The following is a 26,387-nucleotide window of genomic DNA, read 5'->3' on the forward strand; positions in this document are numbered from 1 at the left end:
CTCCCCCCCCCCCCCCCCCCCGGCTCTCCAGTTCTGAAAGGCCGGCGGAAGAGCCTTGGTGCCTTAAGGGCCTTGAGGCTGGCCGCGCGCGTGGGATCCCGGCGGTCAGGGCCGCTTGGGGAGAGCGGCGAAGGTACGTGGTCGCCGCACTTGCTGCGCGTCAAGGCACGAGGCTCCGAGCGGGCTTCGGTTTTCCACGGAGCAGCAAAGTGACGCTTCGCCTTCGGGTAGTTTGTCTGTGGGGCGAGTAAGCGGCTAGCGTATAAAGGGAGGCAGGACAAGAGACTCTCTCGTTTGCTATGGGGTAGAGCTACACCATGGAGAACAAGCACTTCCTAAACCGAAGATATTTCTGTACAGGAAATGGCAGAAAACGTCCAAATCCGGTATGGGTCAATGCATACTTGACTAGTCTATGAATAGGTCCGGCAATATAGACGCGGGTTCATTTCATGCATTTTCTCTCATTTCCCATCAATTATACCACCATTTTATTCTGCAGTCAGTCATATATATGTGTGGATTCACCTTCTATAGCCAGAACTAGCTCGACCTAATCGGATCTCAGAAGCTATGCAGGATGGACCCCCATAGAAGTCCAGGCTATAGAAGGTGAATCCATGCAGACGCAGGCAGTGGCAAATCACCTCTGAATATCTCTTGCCTTCTAAGTTCCTAAGTGGCCGTCATAAGTCAGATATGAAGATAGCAAATTTACACACACACAATCACACTTGGTATAGTACCTAACACTTTGTATAATGGCCCCTAGGCAAGCTCATGGTTTCCCATCTCCCTTGTGGATAAATTTAAGTGACCAATATTATGCCTTTGTGTTATTTGTTTGTTTATTTGTTGGATTTTTATCCCACCACTCCCAGGTGAGCTAGCTCAGTTCACAACATAGTAAAAACATTTAAAAACCCATAGAGAAAACTATGAGTAACTTCAGACGACTCACGCTGACCAAAGTGGACAGGATACTAGCAACAACAAAGCCAACCACATGCCCACTAGACCCTTGCCCATCCTGGCTCTTAAAAACAGCTGGCATAAGGATAAAGCCCCCCCCCCCCCGGGAGATAATCAACCTATCTCTCACAACAGGAGAATTCCCGGAGGGTTTGAAAGAGGCCGTGGTACGTCCACTGTTGAAAAAAACATCTCTAAATCCACAAGAGCCTAACAACTACAGGCCCGTTTCGCACTTAGCGTTTCTGGGCAAGATGATAGAAAGGGCAGTCGCAAACCAACTGACGGAATACCCGGAAGAAGCTTCGGTCCTAGACCCCTCCCAGTCAGGTTTCCGGCCTGGCCATGGGGTAGAGACAGCGCTAGTCGCCCTGACGGACAACCTCCGTCGCCAGTTGGACCGAGGCGGGTCGGCACTGCTGATATTATTAGACTTCTCAGCTGCGTTCGACACAGTCGATCACAAGCTTCTAGCTCGCCGCCTCATCGATGCTGGAATACAAGGGACAGCCCTTCAATGGCTGATCTCCTTCCTCTAGGATCGTGGACGGAGGGTTGCAATAGGAGAGAAAACATCAGACCGCTGGCAACTTACTTGTGGAGTTCCACAAGGAGCGGTCCTCTCTCCCATCCTATTCAACATCTTCATGCGCCCTCTCGCACAGCTGGTACAGAAGTTTGGGCTGGGTTGCCATCAATATGCAGATGACACCCAGCTCTTCCTCCTGATGGATGGCCGCCCTGACTCTCCCCCAGAAGCATTAGCCAGCTGCCTAGAAGCAGTGACGAGATGGCTCAAGCAGAGTCGTCTGAAGCTCAATCCTTCAAAGACGGAGGTCCTGTGGCTAGGTAGGAAGGGCCCATGCGAGGAAGCGCGCCTGCCTACCCTGGATGGCGTGCAGCTCTCTACGGCTCACTCCGCCAGGAACCTAGGCGTGATTCTGGACACTTCCCTCACAATGGAAGCCCAGATCACAAAGGTAGCATGGCTGGCATTTTACCATCTCCGCCAAGCCAAACTACTAGCGCCCTACCTGGCCCCGGAACACCTAGCCACAGTGATCCATGCGACGGTCACCTCTAGACTGGACTTTTGTAACTCGCTCTATGCAGGCCTGCCCTTAGCCCTGACCCGGAAACTACAGCTGGTTCAAAATGCAGCGGCCCGGATCCTCACAGCAACACCGTGGAGGTCTCATATCCGGCCTATTCTCCACCAACTGCAATGGTTACCAGTTGAATTCCGGATCAGACTAAAAGTTCTGGTAATTACCTTCAAGGCCATACGCGGTCAGGGCCCAGTGTACCTGAGGGATCGCTTCCCCACCTATGCCCCCAAAAGAGTTCTGTGCTCTACCGCAACCAACCAGCTAAGGATCCCTGGCCCTAAAGAAGTCCGTCTGGTCTCGACCAGGGCCAGAGCATTCTCTGTTCTGGCCCCTACCTGGTGGAATGAGCTCCCAGAGGAAATCAGGGCCCTGACGGAGCTTAAACAGTTCTGCAGGGCCTGCAAAAAGGAGCTCTTCCACCAGGCATTTGGCTGAGACCAGACGTAATCAACAGCAACCAAGGGCCCCTGCTCCACCCCCGCCCCCCCCCTTAGAATTCCATCAATAAGCCCTGGACCTGTTTGTACTGCCATATTGGTATACCGTTATACTGTGCTGTTGCATTGTTATCTGGTTACAATTATTAGTTATTAGTATAAGGTTATTACATGTTTTTATAGACTGTTTTATGTATTGTTCCTTGTTATGATGTAAACCGCCCTGAGCTTCCAGGGAGGGTGGTATATAAGTATGATAAATAAATAAATAATAAAATAAAAATACAATATAAAAACAGATAAGAACAGCATAGATGGTGATCATTGGGCCCTTATTCTTCAATTCATCTATTCCTGGCTATGCCAACCAGATGTAAATTTGGGAGCGATGGTAGGCCACTCCGGGGGGGGGGGGTCCAGATCGTACAAGGACACCTTAGAAGATTTCATTTACTTAGCAAGATAAAAGTAGTTTTTATAACAATTCGATGAGATGGTTCATTATCACCATGAAATTCCAGGGATGAAGTGAAGATCTCTGTGTGAAGATAAATGAAGTTCTTCAGCTGACACAAGAATTGGAGCACAAGAACTTAACTGAGGAGTTCCAGCTCTATCTCATGCTGTGAAACAATGTTTTGTGCTGGTGTTGCATAAAGGATCATACACTTCCGATATTATAAGGAAAAAATTAGAGCTTCTAAGTGTGTTAAGAGATGGAGAGATATGGACACTTAGAGCAGAGTCAACTGAATGGGAAGTAAAATTCACTGCCTTCTTGACTGTTCCCCAGTAGGCCCCAGTATTATCAGAATGGTAAACAGTGGGTTAAAAGATCTGAAATGTAATTGGTGACATTTCTGTGCAGAACTCAAAAATATACACGATAAGTAGGGGGAAGGTTTATAACTAACTGGTGATAAATGCAATAAAATCCAGTAGCATCTTTAAGACCAACAAAGATTTATTCAAGGCATGAGCTTTCGAGTGCAAGCACTCTTCCTTAGTCTTCCTCAGTCTTAAAGGTGCTACTGGACTCTGATTTGATGGTGATAAGTGCTTCTGCCATCTGATTACTTGGCTTGAACAAATGAATGTCTATAGTGATTAAGTTGTCCATTTCCAATTAATGCATTAAATCTGTTGGTAATGTAACAGTGGGATCTCCATCAGGTACATAAATAACAGAAGATAGTGCTAAACGATGTATATGTTACATTAGAAGGAAGAACAGGAGAATTAGCACAATGAAAAAACGGATGTGGCTGTTCCATGATAATGCCTGAATACTTTTTTGGTAGTGAATGAGTTGTCCATGTGCTGGAAGCCAGCTGCACAATGAATCCTTTTCTGCCAATAAAGATCTTCAAAGGAGTTTTAATCCTAGAAGTTTGTGGATTCGGTGGAGCCTATCTGCTATATTACAGAATGGATACAAATCAAGGTAAGGGGATTATCATGAAGAATAGGTTTGTCAATATAAGGGGGGATTATTTGGAAAAAATTTGTCATCACAAAAACTTTTGATAGTTTCTGATTTGTTTCTTAGTCAGAAGACAACCAAATGTAATTCCTTTGTTAGGACATTATAAAGAAATCTAGGAACTTTAGTATATACTTTTAACCCAAATCTTGTGATGCTAAGATGCTTACTTGGTCATTTCAGTCTTTCCTTTCTCCAGGACAGTGCGTTCATCCAGCACAAAAACCTTCCTTTGATGCAAGAGGCTTTTTCTGCTGGTGAAAGAAACTTGTGGTAGACAAAAATCTCCTTCCGCTAAATGAACATGCATCCATTGAGCAGAGTGATAGGATACCCCTGTAACTTCCATCTTTATGTAGAATGCTATGTCTACTTTTGTGGCTTTTCTTCCCTGACAATACATATAGAGGCTACCTATTATGTACTGAGTCTTGAAAAGCTACTTTCTAGTGTCCCTGTGATGCTCCTCTCACAGTAAGGAATGTTTTTGGACCCCTTCTAAACATAGGCAAAAGAGCTATTCTGTTTTTGAAATAACTGCTGTCAGCTTCTGGATCAGGGATTAGATTAGGATCTATCGCTAGAAGTATGTCAATAAAGGTCTTCTGATTCTGAATGTTGGTGATAGCTAATGGACACCACCATACAATGGATGCCACGGGCACAGAGTGTGTGTGTGCACGCTGAGCCAATCTCAAATTGTGAAGTTCCAAGTCAAGAATCCTCTTTCAACAGCTATGGGGTGCTTCTACAGTCAATAAAGATGGTACCTGAGTTCTTCTAAAGCAGTGGTCCCCAACTCCCAGAACAGGGACCGGGACCGGTCCGTGGATCAGTCAGTACTGAGCCGTGGCTCCTCCTTGTCCTCCTCCCCGGCTGCTGCCTCAGGGGCTGCCCTGCTACTCTGCCACTGGCTCACCTCTGGGGCAAGTGACAATGAATTATTTTTACAGTGGTATAATATGGAACCATCTATCAGGCCACACAACCCTGACCATAACATGTCTCATGTCTGAAGCAGAAAGCATTTCATTACATTGATCTTAAGGATTATAGCAGTGGTCCCCAACCTCCGGTCCGGAGACCGGTACCGGTCCACGGATCAGTCGGTACCGGGCCACAGCTCCTCCTCATCCTCCCCGGCTGCTGCCTTGAGAGCTGCCCTCCCACCTCATCTTGGTGCTTTTTGGCGGCCGCCATCGCTGGGGCACCCCCTCGGCATGGCACTGTGCAGCTGCTGCTGGCAGCGCCCCCCAATGGGCGGCAGGAAGTCAGGGGCACCGGCGAGAAAGCAAGTGGAGCAGGGGCTCAGGCAGCAGCAACGTCCCTTGGCAAAAGACTATCCCCCCTGGGCCTCAGTAGAATTGTCAAGTGTGATAAGAAGGTTGGAGACCACTGTTCTAAAGCACCTCCTGCTCCAGTAAATGGAGAAAAGCCAGGAAGAGCTTCTGCTTTTGGGAAGAGATTGTTTGTTGAAGAAACAAATGAGCACCAGGAAACCCTTTGGTAGGTGCAATGGTATTCATTGGGGACCAGTGTCCTCTATCTAGAATATGGGAGTTGGAATTTAACACTATTGGTAGTACTAGTTGTTCTTAGTACATGGTTCCATTCTCATTTTTATTCATTGGTTTTACTAAAAGGAACATATGAGGGGGTATTATGGGATACTTCTACACTAGCTGTTGTGGGGTTTTTTGGGTTTTTTAAAAATTTGCATACATTCAAGCTGGTCAAGATAAAGCTTTTTCATGTTACCAATCAACTTTGTACATTAAATTGCATTCTGTTATTTTCCCCCAACATATTGGGTAGGAAGTTCTCAGAATACATTAATATGGTAGTACCACAAGGCACTACTTGTGAGATATTTGGCACAGTAAGCAGTAAAACAAGGAACTGCATCATACCTTAACCTAGTTTTCACAAATAAAGCCAGGCTGTGACAAGTACCAATCAATATGCCACCTCGCTAGCAATTATCTAGTCACCCTATCCCTACCAGTTACCCACCCCCAGTTATATGGTGATGGTGTCCTTGATGGGTCTCGAGTGCATCCTTTCATGCACCCAAATGCTTCGTTACCTTCTGGAAACACATGGCAAGCCAACTAGCTTTGTAAATGAAAAGTTCCCTAAGTAACTGTGGAGATATGATTAGCCACTAAGAAAGATGTTGCTCTTTTCAAATACCAAACCCCCCTATGTGTTGCCTCAAGCTCCTCAGAGGAAGCGCAGGATAAAAATGCATTTGGTTGAGGCTGACAGACTCCAGCAACATCTGCCGGTCACCCCAGACCCCCCTCCATGACCTGAACCAAACTAACCTCCCTAGGGGTTCATGTTAAAAGTTGTTACAATGTGAATCTGTTATAACATTCTGATTAATTTTGGAACCACTGTTATGATTACTGTTACTATGATTATGATGTATACCAAACCGCTCTACGCCTTATGGAAGGGCGGTATAGAAATTCAAGAAAATGAATAAAATACACAAAATAAGCAAAGTTACATCCAAGCTAAAGTAGGTATTTATGCGTAATAACAGAACTAGAAATTTCTAAAGTGGTTAGTTGCTGTAACTAAAATCTACTGCAGTTAGACATGGTCTTCAGAAAGTTTTCATTTTCTCAGATTTCAGGCAAAAAATGAACAGGAGATACCCATCTATCCTGGAAGGTATGTTTTGACCTGCTTATAATGGAGTATGTTCCTGCTTTTCCCTCCATTTTTCTGTAAATCGTAGTATAGCACTGCTTTTCTTTCCTCAGAATCAGAATAAAAGAAATCTTTGAGAAATTTCTTTGCTATGTGAAAGATAACCGCAACTAATTATTTTTCACAGTTTATTACAAATGCAATGAATGGTCCGGTATTTATGGCCGAAGGGAAAGCGATAAAGAGACATGGCTGAGCAGTAAAAACTAGCTGTAAGTAGAAAGAATTTTTTAAGAGTTTATCTTAAGAGGGCCAATAGCTATTTTCTGGTCTTGCAGCTTCTGTGCTTGTTTTTCAGCGGTTTGTGCCGGAACTTCTTTTTCTGCTTGATGATACTTTTCACATCTTTATTGTGAATCCATCTGTCACGCTCTGCCTCCCACTTGAGCTGCTTGAAATCTAGTGAAGAAAGATACAGCAAATCAGAGAAGTTGGAAGAATAACCATCTCCTTGGAAAACCTGCCACTGAGAACTTGAACAGATCCAGAGACTACTGCTTAAGAGTTTCAAGAGGCATAAATAAAGCATGAATTACTAGCTGCTTGGTATCCTCCTTCACTAAACAGAACCAAATAATATTTTTATAACAGGCGTTATCAAATTTTATCAGGACAAGTAATACAGACCTTAAAGTATATGCTACAAACCACTGTGCTTTTAAGGCCAGAATTTATGTAATCCATTCCATGTTTTTACACATATTTCTTCTATTACTATTTTAGACTTGCATATTTGACCACTGCTGCCATTCTAAAACAATTAACTTACTACATATTGGTAACAAGCCCTTTACAAATGAGTTGCATTATACCGTGGAAAATTCAATGCGCTTATTTTATATAGTCTACAGTCTACACGGTATCCTTTTCAAAGTTTCCATGTGCAAACTTGAGAGTTCCAAACACATAAAATCAAAGAGTTGGAAGGGATCTCCAGTCCAACCTCCAGCAGAATGCAGGAAACTCACAACTACCTGCCCACCCACAGTGACCTCAATTTCATCCCCAGATGATCCCCCCCCCCTCAAAAAATATTTTTGAATTAATTTCAACCCATTAATTCTGGTCCGATCGTCTGGGGCAACAGAAAACAACTCTGCTCCTTCCTCTATATGACAGCTTTTCAAGTACTTGAAAATGGCTATCATATCATATCTTAATCGTCTTCTCTCCAGGCTAAACAGCCCAAAACTGAATACAGTACTCCAAGTGAGGCCTAACCAGAGCAGAGCAAAGTGATACCATCACCTTGTGCAATCTGGACCCGAGTTTCAATATAGCCCAAAATCCCATTTGCCTTTTTAGCCATCAAGTCACACTACTGACTCATGTTCAGTATATGATCTACTAAGGCCCCCAGACTCTTTTAACACATACTACTGCCAAGACAAGTCTCCCCCATCCTATTTGATTTTCCTACCTAAATGCAGAATTTTACATTTATCACTATTGAAATTCACTTTATTCATTTTAGCTCAGTTTTCCAAACTGTCAACATCATCCTGTATCCTCATTCGGTCTCCTGTTGTGTTTGCTACCCTTCCCAGTTTAATATTACCTGCGAATTTAATAGGCACCCCCTCTATTCCTTCTTCCAAATTATTTATAAATAAGTTGAACAACACAGGACCCAAGACAGATCCCTAGGGCACTCTAGTTGTCACTCCTCTCCAAAAGGATGACGAACCATTAACAAGCACCCTTTGGGTGTGATCTGTCAACCAGTAATAGGATCCATACCACATGTTACCAACTTGTCAACAAGAATGTCATGTGGAATATGATTTTAACAACACTCAATCCCCAAGCTAAGAATTCCTGTGAGTTTCCATTTTATTGGTCTTTTGTACCTAATAAGGTTTTTTGCAGTATACAGTGAGATATGATCACTCAAGCTTTGAAGAACAGATTAAAGGGAATGGAGGGTAAGTCTGTATATTTTTAAGCACACTGCAATGACCTAATGCCTCAGTTGGAGATAGATATTCAGACAGATGTTTGTGTTGTTCCATAAATAACAAGTGAAAAATATTAGTTACATAATTTGGCTTACTTTGCAATATATCTCCTCCTCTGTCCAGTAATATGGGAGGATATCTTTGTTCAAAGATACAGGTAAGGTAAAACAATATTTATGTGGTAATTTATCCACACTGTTTTGGGGACACTGATAGTGAATAAGACAATTTAATTATCTAGTATTCCTTAAGTCTGGATGTCAGCTTCCAAACATTCTAGTGTTTTACAGTGGAATGTGTTATATAATTTTTGGATATGTGGAGCAGGCTACAAAAAGAATCTGGGAACACATGTTTGGATGGTTGATTTTGACACGTTTCTCCACAGGAATGCTCTTCCAGAAGCACTTCAAAAGATCAACAAGATGCTGTGTCTGAGTAGGCCTTATTCTCTGTGTTGTGTTAGACAAAACACTTGGTTTACAAAAAAGGGAGGGAAAGAGCAATAAGTGAGTTGCCTGAAAACCGGGCCTTTAAATATCATGGATATTTAAGATTATTGCCCATGGTTCCCATCAAGACGTCATAACTACAAAAATCCACCATGAAGAGGCACTTACTTGCATTATCTTTGTTGGCCATTGCATTCATTCCAATACTGTCAAACTTGGACCCAATGTTTTCATCCAGCAAGTAGCCAAACTTCAAAGAAGCAGAATTCAATTAGTACTTCACATACTACCATGCAAAATGAATTTTACTAGATAACAGAATTTAGTGAAACATACTTCTTCAGCTGCAGCAAACATCCCAGTATCCTTGAGTTTTCTTTTTCTGCTTTCCTTTGATCCTTTAAATAAAAGTACAATTCAACAGCATTCACAATTACATATAAAAAGCCAAATATTATAGTATTACAGACTGTTAAGGGTTAATGTGTAACTGAGAACCTTTGAGTAACAGGCTGTTCAAATAGAATTCTGTGGAAACAGTTGGGAACTGACAGTTGAAGTGCTGATTGTGGACTGGGAAGGAGGCAAGAGGGTTCCCATTTAAGCAAGAAAGGGAAATTGCTTTTCATTAAGAGAAGTAATTCCTGCCCAGTGAAACAGGAGATAGCTCTTAAAAGAGAAGTGATCCCTGTTCTGTGCATGGAGAAAGATTTGGGGGACTTGCTTGTATATTTCTGCCTTCTAGACTTTGGTAAGTCAATGAAACTTGGAAACCTGTGCTTGAGTGTTTAAGCAGAAACAGAAAAGAAAGCCTCTTTCCTCAACATTTTAAAAGACCCCTCTGAATAGTAGGAATGCTTATTTGTTGGCAACAAATTATCTAGAATGGTGTCAAGGGGGCAGGCTGCCTGCAGCTGGCATGAACATCACTGAGCCATCCTCCACCTGTTCTTGCAGGTGTCACAAAGCACAGGCTGGTCTGAGTGCATGGCTCCCTCCACCTGCAGGACAGGGCCCAGTGCACCCCTATCAAGTATGGCATGCAGGTTGTGGAGCCTTGATTGACATGCCCTAAATATGCCTTTAGGAAGATCACCAAAGGCCATGCAAATGTTATGCTAGCCATAGTTAGCAATAAGACTGGAAGGAAGGAAAAGGCAGTAGCAGTGTGCAAGTCTATGAGGTGCTTCCAATCCCTTAACTGTGGTTATTTCTCCACCACTAGACGGTTATATGGCTGCCTCAAGGCCCTTGCATTTCTTCTCCTCTACAAGCAGCCAGATGGGTGACCTTGGGGTAGTCTCAGTCCTGTTAGCACTGTTCTCACAGAGTAGATCTTCCAGAGCTCTCAGCCCCACCTACCTCACAGGGTGTGGGGAAAGGAAGGAAAGGTGATTGTAAGCCATTTTGAGACTCCTTCAGGTAGTGAAAAGTAGGGTATTTTCTTGCATTAGCAAAAACCCAGAGCAGGAAACCCTAAAATCGACAGAGTAACTGTAATTGGTGACCATTTCCAAGATAGTCTTAAATATACCATAGCATTCACTCAGAACAACTAAACTGCAAAGTCAGTTCTGTCTTAGGGCACTTTTTCCTAAGGATATCATTATTCTGGTGTTTCATCGTAATAACACAAGAACTAAGGATGTTGTTAAAGTAACATAATCTTCATCTCCAGTCAGCCTGGTTGCTCCACACCTCTGTTCTCTCTGAAGTTATTTCTAATTTTAAAGAAGAAGAAGAGTTGGTTCTTATATGCCGCTTTTCCCTACCTGAAGGAGGCTCAAAGCGGCTTACAGTCGCCTTCCCATTCCTCTCCCCACAACAGACACCCTGTGGGGTGGGTGAGGCTGAGAGAGCACTGATATCACTGCCCGGTCAGGACAGTTTTATCAGTGCCGTGGCGAGCCCAAGGTCACCCAGCTGGCTGCATGTGGGGGAGTGCAGAATCGAACCTGGCATGCAAGATTAGAAGTCCGCACTCCTAACCACTACACCAAACTGGCTCTCACAGGGAGGCTAAGATTAGTAGCCCACACACTCTTTCTTGCCATTGTGTTCCATGTACTTCCCAGACTTCATATATAGTAGGTTTTAAAAATCTAAATGTTACCTTTCAGTGATCCAGCAAAATCCATTTTTTTTGTCCTTTTGCCTTTGTTACTACTGACAGGCTTGACTTGGTCTTCATTTTCATCTGTCATCATAAAAACGAATCAACCTTTTATTAAGCATATGAGTTAAAACTGAACACCAATAATGAGAATTCTTGAATATTCCATTTGCAGTATTTAACTGAACACTGAAATCTTCTCATTTATTTTATTCATTTTAATTCCCCTTTCTCTCCAAAGAGGTTTACATCATTCTCTTCTCCATTTTATCCTCACTTGTGAGGTAGGTTAGCTTCCATTGCAGAATGGGAATTCAATCCGGAGTCTCCCAAAACCTACTCCAATACTTTAACCACTACACCTTATTGAGTTTCAGTTCCTACTTAGAATACATGAGTGATCCATTCCCCATGTGTGACTCCTTGGAGGATGCAACAATACAAAGTCAATTATTAAATTATGTTTGCTGAACATAAAGATTTCTTAGCTGCCTCTGACTGCTATCAATAACAGATTTCTTTCAGTTGGAAGAAGCAAACCTATTTTCCCTTAATTCCAAGAAAGCACCAACTATTTTTGAAAGCCACTAATGCAAACGAAAAGCAGAGGCAGCAAACAGATTTAGCATTTATTTGACCTAAAAATGTGTGGATTCTCAGGAGGGAAAATTGTTGTTGTTAGGTGCGAAGTCGTGTCCGACCCATCAGGACCCCATGGACAATGATCCTCCAGGCCTTCCTGTCCTCTACCATTCCCCAGAGTCCATTTAAGTTTGCACCTACAGCTTCAATTACTCCATCCAGCCACCTCATTCTCTGTCAAGGGGGAAAGTTACTGGAATCTTAAAATATCACACAAGTAGAGGCAACTCTATATCAAGCCGCTCTCTTCAACCAAGTTTGAACTCTTCCTTCAGCCTGAACAGTCCTATTCCAAAGTGGTTCTTCTGCCAGAGGAAATACAGGCCACTTTGGGGTATGTGAAACTTTTGAGAAATTAATTATAAAATAAACAAGGAAATCAATTCAATAATTCATTAATATGATTTTTGAAATTTACATTTTTGGAAGGCATCCTATTTCTAATTCATATCCATCTAATGAGAACAACAGAATCACTGACCCTACATTGAAGAAATGGTTATGGATGCTTGGCACCTACAACTGTCCAGTCAAAATCAAGGCCTAATGCATATAGTCATGTTTTCTCCATTGGCAAAGCCTAATGGTGGCTTAGTGCCTCTGTGTTAAGATTGGTACCTAGTTAAGAGTAAAGAATGGAGTATTTTATTTTGAGAAGGCCAGTGGTTTTTCTCCTCCTCAGATGCAGAAGCCCCTGCAATCATATTCCCCTGAGAGCAGAGCTGAGCATCTCAGACACAAGGGCAATTTGTCGTCCTTGCCAATTTGGCACCAGGCTTGGCACAGGCAAACCTGTTTTGCACAACAACTGCTCTCATCTGGAGACTTCTACTCAAAGAGGATCATACTACAGTAATTATCAAATGGAGCCCTAGGAGCCACCTTCAGAATATATGACTGCAAATAGCTAGTTCCCTATGGAATTTAAAATTAGAATTTCAATAAGATGATTAACAATTTCATGAGTTTTTACCTGGGTTATTGTCCTCATCAGACACATCCATGAAAGTTCCGCCTTCTTCATCAAGGTCTTCTCCAAAGTCTTCATCCATGCTACCCAGAGACACTTCTTCATCGTCAAGATCATCCTCATCAGACTCTTCCCAGTCTGCATCATCACTCTGGCTTTTCTTACAACCACTGCTTTTGACATGGCTAGGAATTTTTAAAAAACCAAGAAACTTGTAAATGAAAGACCACACATCTACCTCTCTCAAAGTGCTTGAAAAAGAAATTCAAGACTAACAAATAATATTGAATTTCTTGTAAGCAAGAATTCAATCTATAAAGCCATTTTAAGCAGGCTGAACTAATGCTGATAACAATAGCGTTTTTGTTCAGGCTATTTCACTGTATAAGAAAATGTCAATAAGGTCTATAAGCAATGTCTAAATACAGAGGTGTATTTCCTTATACAAGAAGGAATACCCATATAGCTCAGCTTAGTTCTCCTCTTGCATGTATGGTGTGTGTTTAGGCCAGGCTTTCTCAACCAAGGTTTTTAAAACTTGTTAAATATTTCTCCAGTGATATGACCACATATGGTCATGTTGACCTATCCCCCCCCATGGCCAATAATGGGCCTGGAGGGGGTGGGAAGGGAAGGGGCCCTTGGTGGGTATGTACACAGCTAGGCTTCCCAATCATATTCTGCACAATTCTGCCACTTCTGGAGTTTCTCAAAGCCTGAAGAATGTTTCAGGGTTTCTCCATGGTAAAAAAGTTGAGAAAGGTTGGTCTAGGTAGTAAACCAGGGCAGTCTAAGTGGATAAGTAAGTTTGAACCATATTGGGAGGGCAGTATAGAAATGTAATAAATAATAAGTAATGGCAGGTCCAATTATTCCATTCTGCCCTTAGCTTTTACTTGGTCAAAGCTGCCAACCTATCCTAGTATGCTGTCTGTATACACAGCAAGGGAGGGAAGAAGAGAAATAGGCACTGACTATCCCTGTGAGGAAACACCTTTCCTATGGAAGTCTATAAGCATCTACAGTACCATGTGAAATCTGAACTGACACTGATTGTTAAACCACTATAGTAATACCCAATTTCTCCAGTAATGGAAGTGCAGTACTACGAGGGAAAACTGCTGTAAAAGAAAATACACTAAAAGTGCAACCCGAAGCACGGCTATTCAGAATCCAACCGGTCTACTCAACAAGGCTTATTCCCAGGAAATTGTTCTGTAGATCACCTAATGACTAGTACTGTAGATAACCTAATGACTAAAAGTCTGTAGTAACTTTGTAAATATTTAGAAGTTGCTTCTTGTTCTGAAGTGAATAGCCCAGGCTAGTGTGATCCCGTCATATTTCAGAAGGTAAAACAAGGTCAGCCCTGCATAATACTTGAATGGGAGACCACCAAGAAAGTATAGGATTGCTATACCAAGGCAGGCAATGGCAAATCACTTCTGAACATTTGCCCTGCAAACCCTACAGGGTACGTTCTGACGGCACTTTCCACCATCAACGACACCTTGTTCACTATTAGTCTCCCCACTGCTATCCCTACCAGTTCTTCCTCCTACTGTTAAAGAATTGCTGGCTCTTTGCATGAGGAACAAGCACATTATGCTACAGGGGCCACAGGTGAATGACAGATTGCAAGACTGCTTCATAAGGGTTTCCCTGGATAAATTAAAGGGTACCCAAGTAGGTTTCCAGACATCCCATTTCTTCCTATAATACAGATACACTATAGAAATTAAATCACATAAAGTACACCATGCACACTTTGATAAATAGCTTTCAATTAAGAAATTACATCTTCTAAAATCTTATTATTATATAAAAGCTCTTATACAGGTTAGAATTGCATTCAGTCTTCCTGTTTAATGTAACACAGTTGAGTGGATGAAATTTGAGGCAGTGGGAACAAGAACATACAATGAGCCTGTTAAATCACCATGTACACTCATCTTTCCTTTATGGGCCAAAAAGGTGGAAATGCTATGCTGTCAGCAGCTTGGCAGACAAGGGAGTTGCGGGGGGGGGGGGGGAACGACGCAAAGCAATCAACTGAGATCACTTCTGAAAAACCTGATTAGTGATCCCATTGTTTTTCAGGACAAAACTAGATATACAGGTTTTTAAAGTCTTAGGACTGGATTTCCCACTTCAGATCACCTGCAGCCACACGGTAGCTATTGGGAAATGGCTATTAAAAAAAAACAATAAAAAGAGAATAGCCCACTTGGGCTCAGAATGCCACTGTGGAGAAAGCAAGGGCTCCTGCCTTCCCACCCCCAGTCATTTTCCTGCACTGAAAAAGTGCTGTGAGGTTATTTCCTCATTTTTGTTATTACATGTGGTATTCTGTACACACTGGAGCAATAGGATGGGGAAACAACTCCTCCCAGCACTGTTTAAATGCAGAAAAATGGCTTCAGAGGGAGCCCTTCTTTTTCCCATGGTTGTGTCTAGGCCCAAACATGCTGCTGCTGTTGTTTTTTCAGTTCATTCCCTACAGCTGCTGTGTGGAACTAAAATGGCATCTGAAAAACCTGGTCCAAACGCCTCAAAAACCCTAAGCCTTCCCTCAATGAACATACTGAGCTTTCTTCAAGATTAAAAATGTCAAACTTTCATAGGTATAAAGAAGCAGTTTGTGAACAGTCCACCTGACATCCTTTGAATGCTATGCCATTTAAGCATATCCAGTGTTGTCAATAAGATATTTCCATCCTTTTAAAGCACACTGAAACAAAGAGGGAAATCTAATTTGTGCTATGGATTGTGGGAATGACACTTGGGAAGGGGGGTTCTTTCAGATCAATTCGCACAGATCTAGGATCTTAGATATAAAAATGCTAGGCATACTGTTGGCCACATCAAAGGACAAACACATCATGGGTATGAGCACCACACAACATAATTTACATCAAAACATGCAGACAAAGCTGCTTTCAGCAAACTTTTAAGGTGTGGAAGCAGGTATTTACAATCCAAGGGCTCTCTTCCCATATTAGCCATCACCAAACAGCCCAATAAAATAGTGGGGAAAAGATTCTGTATTTATCTGACTAGGCAAGGAGTAGAAAACTTTGCAATTAAGAAGAGTAGCCATGTCAGGTATGAGGAATGCACCCTTTAGAGAAATGTAAGCCGTTCTGAAAACTTCTCAGTCCCCAAAACAGGCAGTGGACAGAAAGATACCACAAGGATTACTTTGCAAAAGTAATCAGATTACAAGGAAGTTGATTTAATTTGGTAAATCCACCACTAAAATGGCTGAATTTCAGAAAGGTACATTAATATGTTTCATTGAAAGTGTTTTCTTAAAGAAGAATTTTATAACATTGATATATATATCGTTCCTGTTTTATGTGAACTGCCCTGAGCCTTCGGGGAAGGCAGTATACAAATATATAATATAAATAAATCAATTGGGACATAATACATTATATGAAATAAACACAGCATATAACTGCTTAATTTGGATGGGGGGTTAATTAAAACACCTTACCCAGCAAAATTAAGGTCTTCTTTGTCAACTGTATCAAAATAACTATCTTGTTCAAATGAATCTGAAAGAGACAAGATGTAGGGAGATTTCATAATATCAAAACAAATAACATTTTTACTATTAAAAACATGCTCAATGAACAATGCTGATTGGAGGAATTCTTTGGAAATCTGGCAGATATACTGGTTCATGTTTTTGTTCTTTCCTTTATAAATTGTATTTAATGAGCGTTTACATTTTGTGTACTTAACCAGAGCTGTAGGAAGCGCAGACAAGAAAAAAATAAAATAAATAAAATCAGGCCATAGCACAGGCAGGTTTAAAGATTTTGTGATATTTTGCAGTGTGCAGTAAAGCATTAAGTGAACTCCAATTGGATTTCTTCACAGACACCTCTGAACACCTCTGAACTGGGACCCTTTTATAGAAAGTCATCCTGCCTTTCATCAACTGGCTCAACCTTAGAAAATCTGCCAAAGAACTGTAACCATCTTCCATGGACGACAAAGTATGTTACCTGCCCTTGACAAAGTTAAAGTAAGGAGCTGTGTCCAATAGCCTTACCTAATGCTCTTTCAAACTCATCATCATCCACATCTTCCACGCTTTCATCATCTCTAGCGGGTCTCTTTTTTTCCTTCTCGATGTCAAGCTTTTTATAAAATCTGAGGATTAAAAATAAAAAATAAAATGCTGTGAACATTCAAATAAATCAACAATCAACAAAATATGCCAACTGGACAAAGTTATAGTATGGTTTATTTCTCTGGGTTAATTTTGTGAGACTTCTAAAATCTATTTAGGCCAACACATTCCCTTTCTTATGATATCACAGTGCAAAAAATTACCACCAGCCCAGTGCTTGTTTGCTGATAAAGCAGGGAGAGTTGGCTCCAGCCAAACGTAAAAGCATTCACATGATATTTGGGAACCAAGTACACCAAGAGACTTCAAACTTTTTGAGCCTGCAGGTGCCTCTGGCATTCTGACACAGGATGGTGGGTGCAACTGGAAAATGGCTGCCTTGGAGACAGCCAACCACAACATGTCAGGGAGTGACATTACGCATAATATAATAAATAAGAAATATAATAAATAAATAACTCTAATAGCAGCTATTCAGCATTTCAGGCAGAAGCTCCATTTAACAGGATTCATTTTAAAAGGGACATACTGCTTTAAAATATGTTCTTGCATATACAGACAACTAACTGTCAGCCATTCAGTCAAGATTATTGTATTACAGCGGCAGCTGCTCCCAAAGTAACATTAAACAAAATCTATTCAACCAATCGGATCTCCAATGGAACCTCCCTGGGCAGAATTGCAATTTGGCTTTACCCACTCTCTAAATATGTTTGGAAAGTGTCAGGAAAAATGTTGGTAGGCACCATAGCACCCATGGGCACCATCTTGGGGGGCCCTGCAGCAAATCCAGAGATATAAATATTATCCAAAATGATAAAACACTACTGTAAAGACATGAAATTGCTCAAGCTAGTTCATAGATGAAACCATACACTTATTTCAGTGACAGTTGCAATCACCTTCCCACATTCATTAAATACTTCCGTAAAACAAGATTATGGTTGAGGTAAAAACATGTAAATAAAATATGGTTGAGGTAAAAACATGTAAATAAAACCCGTTCCAGATCATCCCATCACTGAACAAATGGCTGAGAAATGGAATAATTGAATAACTATAGGATATTTATTTCTTTTATAGTTTTTACTGTATTTTAACCAGAATTTTAATGTGCTGTAAACTGCCCACAGCCTGTTTGCTGAGAGGGTTGGTCTATAAATTCAATAATTTTATTTATTTAATGTTTATTTTAAACATTTCTGTCTTGCCTTATCTCCTCAGTCTCAAGCCAATGACTTTTGCTGAATACTTTCCTCTATGTTATATTTCTTTTCTCATGAGTCAAAAGGAGTTCCCAGGAGAAAGTTATACAGATGGATCTGCCTAAGAGTATGGTGTGACATGAGAATGTCCCATGGTTTAGCCAGGGGTAGTCAAACTGCGGCCCTCCAGATGTCCATGGACTACAATTCCCATGAGCCCCTGTCAACATTCGCTGGCAGGGCCTCATGGGAATTGTAGTTTGTGGACATCTGGAGGGCCACAGTTTGACTACCCCTTGTTTAGACACATCTCACACATTTACTTTAAGACATGATATCCTGCTTTTCTATGTCAACTTTTCAGGTAGCTATGATTCCACAATGCTTATCAGTACAGTATTTGCCCCAAAACCTGTATCATCTTAAAAAGCTTACCAAAAATGAGAAATTCCAATAAACACCTAAAAAATGAAGATGGTGCATCATAGTTATAGCTGCTGATGCAACCTAAGCCACAGTACTGAATGGCAGCGGATAGCAAGGAATACCACCATTTGGATTGACAACAAGTGTCAGAAACCCACATGTAGTTCTGCCATAATTTAGTAGTTTGCCATTCCTTTTGCAGTTCTCAGAACACACCAGATGCCTTAACATTCCTCTCTTCCCTTTCCCCTCTCAAGTCCCTTTGGTCTCTCCCTCCTTCCCATTATTTTCTCACCCCTATTTGTTATCAAGATGTTGTGACTTCCTTGACATGGTATCTGTCTTATGTTCCCAGGAAGGGGGGCATCTCCCCTGAACCCTATATGTGTTCTTATGTAATCTGTACATTAGTTCAAAGTATGCTTTAGGTATAGTAACTTGCTTCACTCTAATAAAGAAACTTTTCTAAAGAAAGTTTGCTTTTCTTAGAGTGAATGAAGAAAATCACAAACAGAAGCAGATATAAAGAAAAACAAAACGAGAAAAGGTGGGGGAATTAAATGCTGTGACTGTGCTGGGAAAGCTCTCTGTGACAGTAAGCATGGGGCCTTTCTAAGGACTGTCAATATGGGCAATTTTCATCATAGCACCTAAAGACCCTCCATGGTTACTAAGATCTCTCAGTAGAATCTGGCAATTTGAAATACTGCTGCTAGCTGTGATCCTCCCAACAACCTCCCTTCCTTTTAGTCATATAAGTCAACATCAGGAACACTTTTGTGATGCAAATCATAAAGATAATAATAAGCATTAACCAGAAAGAAACCTCCACATGAGGCACCATTAGTATTATTTATTTCTTAACCACCCTGCCTCATGAGACTCAGACATATAGTTAAAAGTTTTCCATTACCTGTGAAAAAATACTTCATCTACTGGGATCTGGCTTTCATCTTGTGCAAGGAACTCCTTACTGTTTACTAGAAATAAAAGACATCATGGGTGTTTTACAAAATGAACTTGCAATAAAAGTCATTCACTCTATTTTTTTCCTCATCTTCATTGGAGCATATCCATATCATTTAGGTATTTTCATTTAGTAAACTGCTTTGCTCACCATATGGGAGGAAAGTGGGGATTTTAAAAAAGTAATATAAATAAGGAATGTATTTTTATGTCTCTGCCAGCTTCAACCAGTTAATTGGAGTCTTCAACTATACCACTGAATCCAGATTGATGTTACCAGTGAGATTCCATGGCAGAATGGGAAATCAAACCCAGTTATCCTAGGCCCGAGTCCAGCACCATTACACCACACTGTTTCTCATGCTTAGAGCCTAAAGTCAAACCAGTACTTGCAAGCACAAAACTCCTCTGAGAATAAGAATTGCTGTTTTTTGGTGCTCCACTTTCTACTATCAAAAGGAGTCTCAAAGGGACTTACAATCGCCTACCCTTCCTCTCACCGCAACAGACACCCTGTGAGGTTGAGAAACCTCACAGGGTATCAACCTCGCCCTGTGAGGTTGACACCCTGTGAGGCTGAGAAAGCTCTAAGAATTGTGACTGGTCCAAAGCAACCCAGCTGGCTCCATGTGGAAGAGAAGTGGGGAATCAAACTCAGTTCTCCAAATTACAGGCCGCCACTCTTAACAACTAGAACAAGCTGACTCTCTACTTTGTATTGAAATGGTATAGTTTTGCCTGGGTAACTTTTTAAAAAACCAAACAATCCATTATATAATCTAGTCTGGTAAGAAATTTTCTGTCTTAAATCATTTAGGCAGAAGGAATGTAGTCACAGGATATCTTGGGAACATGGATTAGAAACAGAAAGAGGTTCCAACTACTTCAGAAATCGCCCTTGTATATTTTTACTACATTAGGATGTTGCTACTTTTAACATCATAATAAAAAGTATTCCTTAAAAAAATATTAGGTCTTCCTGTGTTCAAACTTTATTACACTCGTTCAGACCAAGTTATACAAAGTTAAAAGACCAAAAGAATACGGTCATTTAATATAATACAATTTAAATCATCATAAAATTGAACTTAAAATTATGCTACTTTAGAGGACTTGGGAATGTTCAGCCTGGAGAAAAGGAGGTTGAGAGGGGACATGATAGCCCTCTTTAAGTATTTGAAAGGTTGTCATTTGGAGGAGGGCAGGATGCTGTTCCCATTGGCTGCAGATGAAAGGACACGCAGTAATGGGTTTAAACTACAAGTACAACGATATAGGCTAGATATCAGGAAAAAAAATTTTACAGTCAGAGTAGTTCAGCAGTGGAATAGGCTGCCTAAGGAGGTGATGAGCTCCCCCTCACTGGCAGTCTTCAAGCAAAGGTTGGATACATACTTTTCTTGGATGCTTTAGGATGCTTTGGGCTGATCCTGCGTTGAGCAGGGGGTTGGACTAGATGGCCTGTATTCCAACTCTATGATTCTATGACCACTTGGATCAAATCATTTATATAGAAGTTAAAAAGTGCAGGGGCCTTGCTTGACCCCTTTGAAGGTATTCATTGGGTCAGTTAAATGTCCTTGTTTGATACATCTTACCCTAAGAGCCGTGTTCTGGTATAAAGATCTAATGAGAATCAGAAGCCTTTGTTCAATTGAAGTGGACTCTAGCTTTTCCCAGAGATGAGCTCTGGAAACAGAGTCAAATGCTGCTTTGAAGTCTACAAAGACAGCATATAGTGAGGCGGGACTAGTAGAGGTATATTTCTCTATTAGATGCTGGATAGTTAAACAATGATCCAAGGTGGATGCCCCTTCCCTAAATCCAGCTTGCTCCCTCCCAATCAGCTTTTCCTGATCTAGCCAAATGGATAGTTTGTCTAAAAGGTGTTTAGCATAGATTTCACTAGGAACACTAAGTAGACTAATTGGTCGATAATTTGTTGGGTCCTTCCGATTTCCTTTTTTATAGAAGGGTACTATAATTGCTGTTTCCCAACTCTTGGGGATCTGCCCTGTTGTGTTGATATAGGAAAAGGCTGCCAAAAGTGGAGCCCACCAGTCTTCATTGTTTTTAATTAGTTCAGGAGGAATATCATCTAGTCCTGGGGCCTTTCTGCACCTCAGCTGCTGGATAAGTGACTTTACTTTGCTGCAAGAGACTGGAGGCCACTCTGCTATACCCATTAATAAACATGGACTATGATTAGGTCTTCCCAGCTCACCAGATGACTTGCAAGTTTAATAATTACAAAAGGGACCACCTTCAGAAAAACTTTTAATGTTTTTTTAGAATCAAATATATTTAATAGTAATAGTCTGAATGTGAGAACTAGAAAAATTCTGAAGTACCTTCTAATGAAGGCTTGAGAAGCATTACATAACAGATGCAGCGTAAGTAAGTTGCTTGGAGTTAAAATCACAGATGAGTACATTTTAAGAAGGGAGATACACATAAAGGCCTTCAGGATACCTTATCCTATCTATTTGCTAGAATGTAATGTGTTGTGCTTGCACAAGCCCTGAAGAATAATTTTTCCTGTATAATAAATATCAACTGTTAAAAATGAATAAATAATATGATGTTTTGACTCTGATCCAAATGTGTACAATAAGAAGGGTTAGCTACTCTACAGGTATCTCTGGATGCAATCCTAAGAACACTTAGGACCCACTGCGGCTAACTTCCAAGTAAACCTACTTAGGATTGCCCCTTATATGGAAGTCCTTACATCCCAATGTGAAAGCATAGTAAAAATTTCAACCAAAATTGATGAGTCAGTGTCCTTATGATCTGAGTACAAATAAATAAAATATCTGTACTTACCAACAAGATTTCGTATGTTACTCATGGATTGTTTTTTCTTTGGTTGCATCACCACACTGCTGGTGTTCTCTGTAGCAGAAAGTCAAGATATGATAAAAAATTATCAGCATAACTTTCTGTTCCTTCTACATACCACAGACATTTGGAGCAGGCCTATGGTAGTGACAGAACACAAGCAGGTCAATTCTTGGCTCCTTGAGCTAAAAGATCTCAAGTAGCTACACTTATGTTTAGATTTGTATAGCATCGCTCCCAGCAGCGGTTCACAAAAAGAATAAAAACAGTATACAACAAAGTCACATCATCATCATTAATAATAATCCTAAACACAATCCCCGATAATCCTAAAAATAATCCCCAACATCATACAAAACAGGAAACATATTTAGATGGACCAATTGTCTGACTTGGAATAAGGAAACTTCATATTATTAGCAAAACTATACAGGCTTCATACCTTTGCCTTTATGGACTTTGGGATTTCTATACACAAAACGATCCAAGAATCTCATTAGTGTGAAATCCTGTAGAGGATCACCTGTGTATTCAATGTATTTCCCCTGAAATAAAGTCAAAAGTCATGGTGTAAAATTAACATGGAGTGAAAGGTATAAGAGCCATATATGTTTATAGTCAGTTCAGGATATTGAAGAATGATTATCTTGAAGTACTGGTACAGAAGAGTTAGAAGAAAAGGAGCCAGTTGAAAGACAGCAGTTGTCAGCATACATCCCTTAAATCTTTTGCCCACTGCCTCCACAATCTGGTCATCTGCCCTCCCCCTAGTTATGGTGAGGGGCACTCCAATGTTCCAACCACCTACTTAAGATGAGAACAATTAGAAATAGCCATGGCTATGTCAGCTCTTCTTTAAAGCAGGAGAGTCACGAAATAATGATGCCACACCTAAATGCTTCTCAGGAAGGTAGGGCTGGCATTCATTTCCTCCACCCCTTATCCTGTGTCTGGAAAATGAAGGACCAAAGCCCCGTCTCTCCAGTGTGCAAAAAAGAAATTCAACGAACCTCTAGAATAGTTTTCGCAAAAAGGGCCACAGATGGATGAAAGTGTTCTGAAAGCTGGAAAAATAACAGGCACCATGTAAGAGCAACTTAGATCTCACTAAATATTTTCTATAAATATGGAATAAACATATGGAATAAACATGACGGCAACAAGAAGATGCAACAAATACTGTCACAACATAGAAAAACTACCACATAGAAGCTGTTTTTAGCAATCTCCATGTGGAAGGCTACTAGCATAAAGGACTGTCCTTACTCACATTTATGTATCAGTTTTGGGCATTTTCCACTGAACAAGACCATGACTTTTAACACAATGGTGGATAAACTACACATAACCCACCAATTATCCCTCAGTAAATTTCTAACTTTTTACTGGCACAAACAAGTTAACCTTCACATACACTGTGCTAACCCACAGTAATAGTAAACAATGACATAAAGTGTTAAAAACTCCACTGAGGGGAAAAAGTCATATTTAGAAGCTAGATTAAGTTCACAATTTCAGACAATGGAATTTCAGATCTATTTAAATCCTACTGCGAAAGGCAATATTTCCGACTGGCTCATCTAACCTCAACAATATTTCAGAGTACCTTCATAGGCATAAAATTGCAAAGCATAAAACAAAAATTTCAAACAGTTCCAAATGTAAAATCTATCATAAAAGATTTTCATTTAAAATTGCCAGTAAAAACTTCGCTACTTTTATAATAATTGCTGAGTCCCTCACATTTAGTATCATTTTAATCCAGTGTTTCTCATTAACACAGCTGAATTTCAATTTCTTCAGATAATTAGCTAATGGGCGATGATAAACTTCAAACTTAGGACACACCAGAAGTATATGGTACAACGTGTCAGGGACTCGGCATCCATGTAAACAGAATCTCTCTTGAGGAGGGGTCTTCAAAAATCTACCTTGGGTGACATTTGAGGGAAAGATGTTCAAGCGAGCTACTAGAAATGCTCTTAACTGGTGTGTCTCCAAAATTTGGAGATACATGGGCATGGATTTGTAACTTAAGGGAATATCCTAGAAGCGGGGAGAACAGACACTGTTGTTAGAGGAGCCCAGAATCTGGGTATCCTGATCTTCTAGTCTAGGACAGATTGCCAAGATGGCGGTGGAGTGAGAGCAATTCATTAACGCTCTTCCGATAAGCCTCTACAAAGCCTCTAAAAAAACCTTTTTGCAGCTGTTTTGAAAGCAGCAAAATATCTTTTTGACCTTGGCCATTGCCACATTGTAAATTTGCTAAGAGCTGTTATCTGCAGCTGCTGGTTATATCGCCACACTGCTACGGTCTTATCGCTCTGCGGTCTACAACACAGACGACTTTCTCACCTCAACAATAAACAATAAACTTTTTCTCCATGAAAGTATTAACAATTGTACCTTCTTTAGTTCCCAAAGGCTTGTTCTGTCTGCTCCACAATATGAAGGATTTCGATGTAATGGGTCATAGCTGTCCAAGTTCTTGCTACCTGGAGGGAAATTAATTTCTGTAAATCTTGAAACACAAAAAGATAAGCATATTTAAAATAGGGTGCTAGCTGCTAACAAAAGAGCAGAAAGATTTCTTCTGCATTAACAACAAAAGGGTGCATCAAAAGCTGTTTGATAGGCTCAGAATTTATGTAACTTCAGAGGACAACATGCATTCCAGGCTAGAATGCAGAATCCCAGCTGAGATCTGGCATGCTGAGCCCTCCCCTCTTCCTGCATACTTGAAAAGCCTGCTCTCATCAGAGGCTTTGCCATCAGATGGCAAAGGCTTTCCTGGCCAGGAAGGGATCAGAAAACAGATTCCTACTTACACATCTGCATTCTGACCTCTCCTGACTCTAACCCCCCTATGTGGGCTATAGAACAGCCCACTTAGCTCTAGTTAGGCTTTATTATGGCTCATGTACCAATATGTTAACCCATCACATAATCTCTAATTCCCATGATTTAAACAGCAGACATAAATGCAGGTACACAGCTGATACTTTACAGAATTATCAGATGACTAATGTGAAGGAGAGCCCAGGAGCCTGCAGCCAAGCACACAGAGGTCAGAATTGGGGCTGAATAGCTAGACTCACATTCCAATACATCTGACATCTCTCAACTTCAGTTCTCATTCTGAAAGCAGCCTAACTTGATGAAATGAACAAAAATTATAAACTGTGTCAGGCAATGAGGAAAATATTGGGAAGTGTATCTTTCTACAGTAGCAGTCAAAATGGCTTGCAATCTTGCCAGTGTCTTATCTATTCAAAGCACACCCAAATATTTTGGCACATAGCCTCCACTTGGCTCATTCAATCTCATTCATAATTAAGTATTGGGTTATTGAGATCACTCTTGAGTGACAGCCCTCAAATGGAAAACTAGCCAGTATCAAGGCTATATTATAGAATATTAGGAAGCCTCACCATTACAGTGCTTTCCAGGCCAAGCTTGGAAGTGTACAATTATTTTTAATTATTTTTACCTGCCAGGTTTTGGTGATGAACCCATGATGCTCTTGATTTTGAGTCATGAGATTTCACAGACTCCTCTGTTCTTTTCTTTTCTTTATCCACATTTACAAGTTTTGCCTCCTCCTCTTCAGTTTCTTCAAGATCATGAAAATGTTCTTCATCATCTGATTCCTAGGAAATAAATTAATTAAGCCTGTTATAGCAACTTTACATTTTCGAACTCGAACAATCAGAGCACATAAACAATGAGATAGATATCACAGAAAGACAATTTATCCCCTCTCATTATACCTTCCCTTGATCAATGTGAAACGTATGATAACCAGAAAAGATGGGAAACTTTTTCAAAAGAGCAAGTAATATCATGAAAAGGTAAACCCACATAATTTCATTATACTTTGTCTAGTATTGTTCAGAGTAGGCAAGATATGCATTTAGGAAGCCTATAAGATTTTGTTAAAATCTT

General features: G+C 40.7%; 2 protein-coding genes and 1 long non-coding RNA gene across 6 annotated transcripts in view; 2 read left to right on the top strand and 1 right to left on the bottom strand.

Annotated features, from left to right (window-relative positions):
* CEBPZOS (CEBPZ opposite strand) lies at positions 1 to 7,260 on the top strand. 3 transcript variants are annotated; one of them, XM_077344189.1, is made up of 5 exons: positions 1 to 133; positions 3,820 to 3,962; positions 6,639 to 6,683; positions 6,850 to 6,934; positions 7,021 to 7,260. In XM_077344189.1, exons 2-4 carry the CDS (start codon positions 3,857 to 3,859, stop codon positions 6,930 to 6,932), a joined length of 234 nt encoding a protein of 77 aa, XP_077200304.1. In that variant the 5' UTR covers positions 1 to 133; positions 3,820 to 3,856; the 3' UTR covers positions 6,933 to 6,934; positions 7,021 to 7,260. The 3 variants fall into 3 exon arrangements, with proteins under 3 accessions (XP_077200304.1, XP_077200316.1, XP_077200312.1); XM_077344201.1 differs by having other exon boundaries at positions 19 to 227; XM_077344197.1 differs by having other exon boundaries at positions 20 to 386.
* CEBPZ (CCAAT enhancer binding protein zeta) overlaps positions 6,837 to 26,387 on the bottom strand; it is a 24,702-nt gene continuing 5,151 nt past the window's right edge. For both annotated transcript variants that reach the window (XM_077344131.1, XM_077344132.1), the window contains exons 4-16: positions 25,933 to 26,092; positions 24,849 to 24,937; positions 23,450 to 23,503; positions 22,882 to 22,984; positions 22,425 to 22,493; positions 19,546 to 19,612; positions 16,921 to 17,021; positions 16,357 to 16,417; positions 12,861 to 13,042; positions 11,246 to 11,329; positions 9,469 to 9,530; positions 9,301 to 9,382; positions 6,837 to 7,121 (exon numbers count right to left, since the gene is read on the bottom strand). In XM_077344131.1, coding sequence (XP_077200246.1) covers positions 6,982 to 7,121; positions 9,301 to 9,382; positions 9,469 to 9,530; positions 11,246 to 11,329; positions 12,861 to 13,042; positions 16,357 to 16,417; positions 16,921 to 17,021; positions 19,546 to 19,612; positions 22,425 to 22,493; positions 22,882 to 22,984; positions 23,450 to 23,503; positions 24,849 to 24,937; positions 25,933 to 26,092 — 1,254 coding nt within the window. In that variant the 3' untranslated portion in view covers positions 6,837 to 6,981. The remainder of the gene's footprint in view (positions 7,122 to 9,300; positions 9,383 to 9,468; positions 9,531 to 11,245; positions 11,330 to 12,860; positions 13,043 to 16,356; positions 16,418 to 16,920; positions 17,022 to 19,545; positions 19,613 to 22,424; positions 22,494 to 22,881; positions 22,985 to 23,449; positions 23,504 to 24,848; positions 24,938 to 25,932; positions 26,093 to 26,387) is intronic.
* On the top strand, positions 8,896 to 22,194 carry LOC143840596 (uncharacterized). Its single transcript, XR_013232248.1, has 2 exons — positions 8,896 to 9,883; positions 16,746 to 22,194. It is a non-coding gene; the product is annotated as an uncharacterized LOC143840596 (long non-coding RNA).

Source organism: Paroedura picta, chromosome 1 (genome assembly GCF_049243985.1).
Source record: "Paroedura picta isolate Pp20150507F chromosome 1, Ppicta_v3.0, whole genome shotgun sequence".
In the NCBI taxonomy this organism is placed as follows: domain Eukaryota; kingdom Metazoa; phylum Chordata; class Lepidosauria; order Squamata; family Gekkonidae; genus Paroedura; species Paroedura picta.

What these genes read in the sequence shown, in the direction of transcription:
- CEBPZOS (XM_077344189.1), top strand. Translation starts at nt 3,857, where the DNA reads ATGAATCCTTTTCTGCCAATAAAGATCTTCAAAGGAGTTTTAATCCTA. An exon ending in CAGAATGGATACAAATCAAG is followed by an intron (nt 3,963 to 6,638) that starts GTAAGGGGATTA and finishes TCATTTTCTCAG; the next exon opens with ATTTCAGGCAAAAAATGAAC. An exon ending in ATACCCATCTATCCTGGAAG is followed by an intron (nt 6,684 to 6,849) that starts GTATGTTTTGAC and finishes TATTTTTCACAG; the next exon opens with TTTATTACAAATGCAATGAA.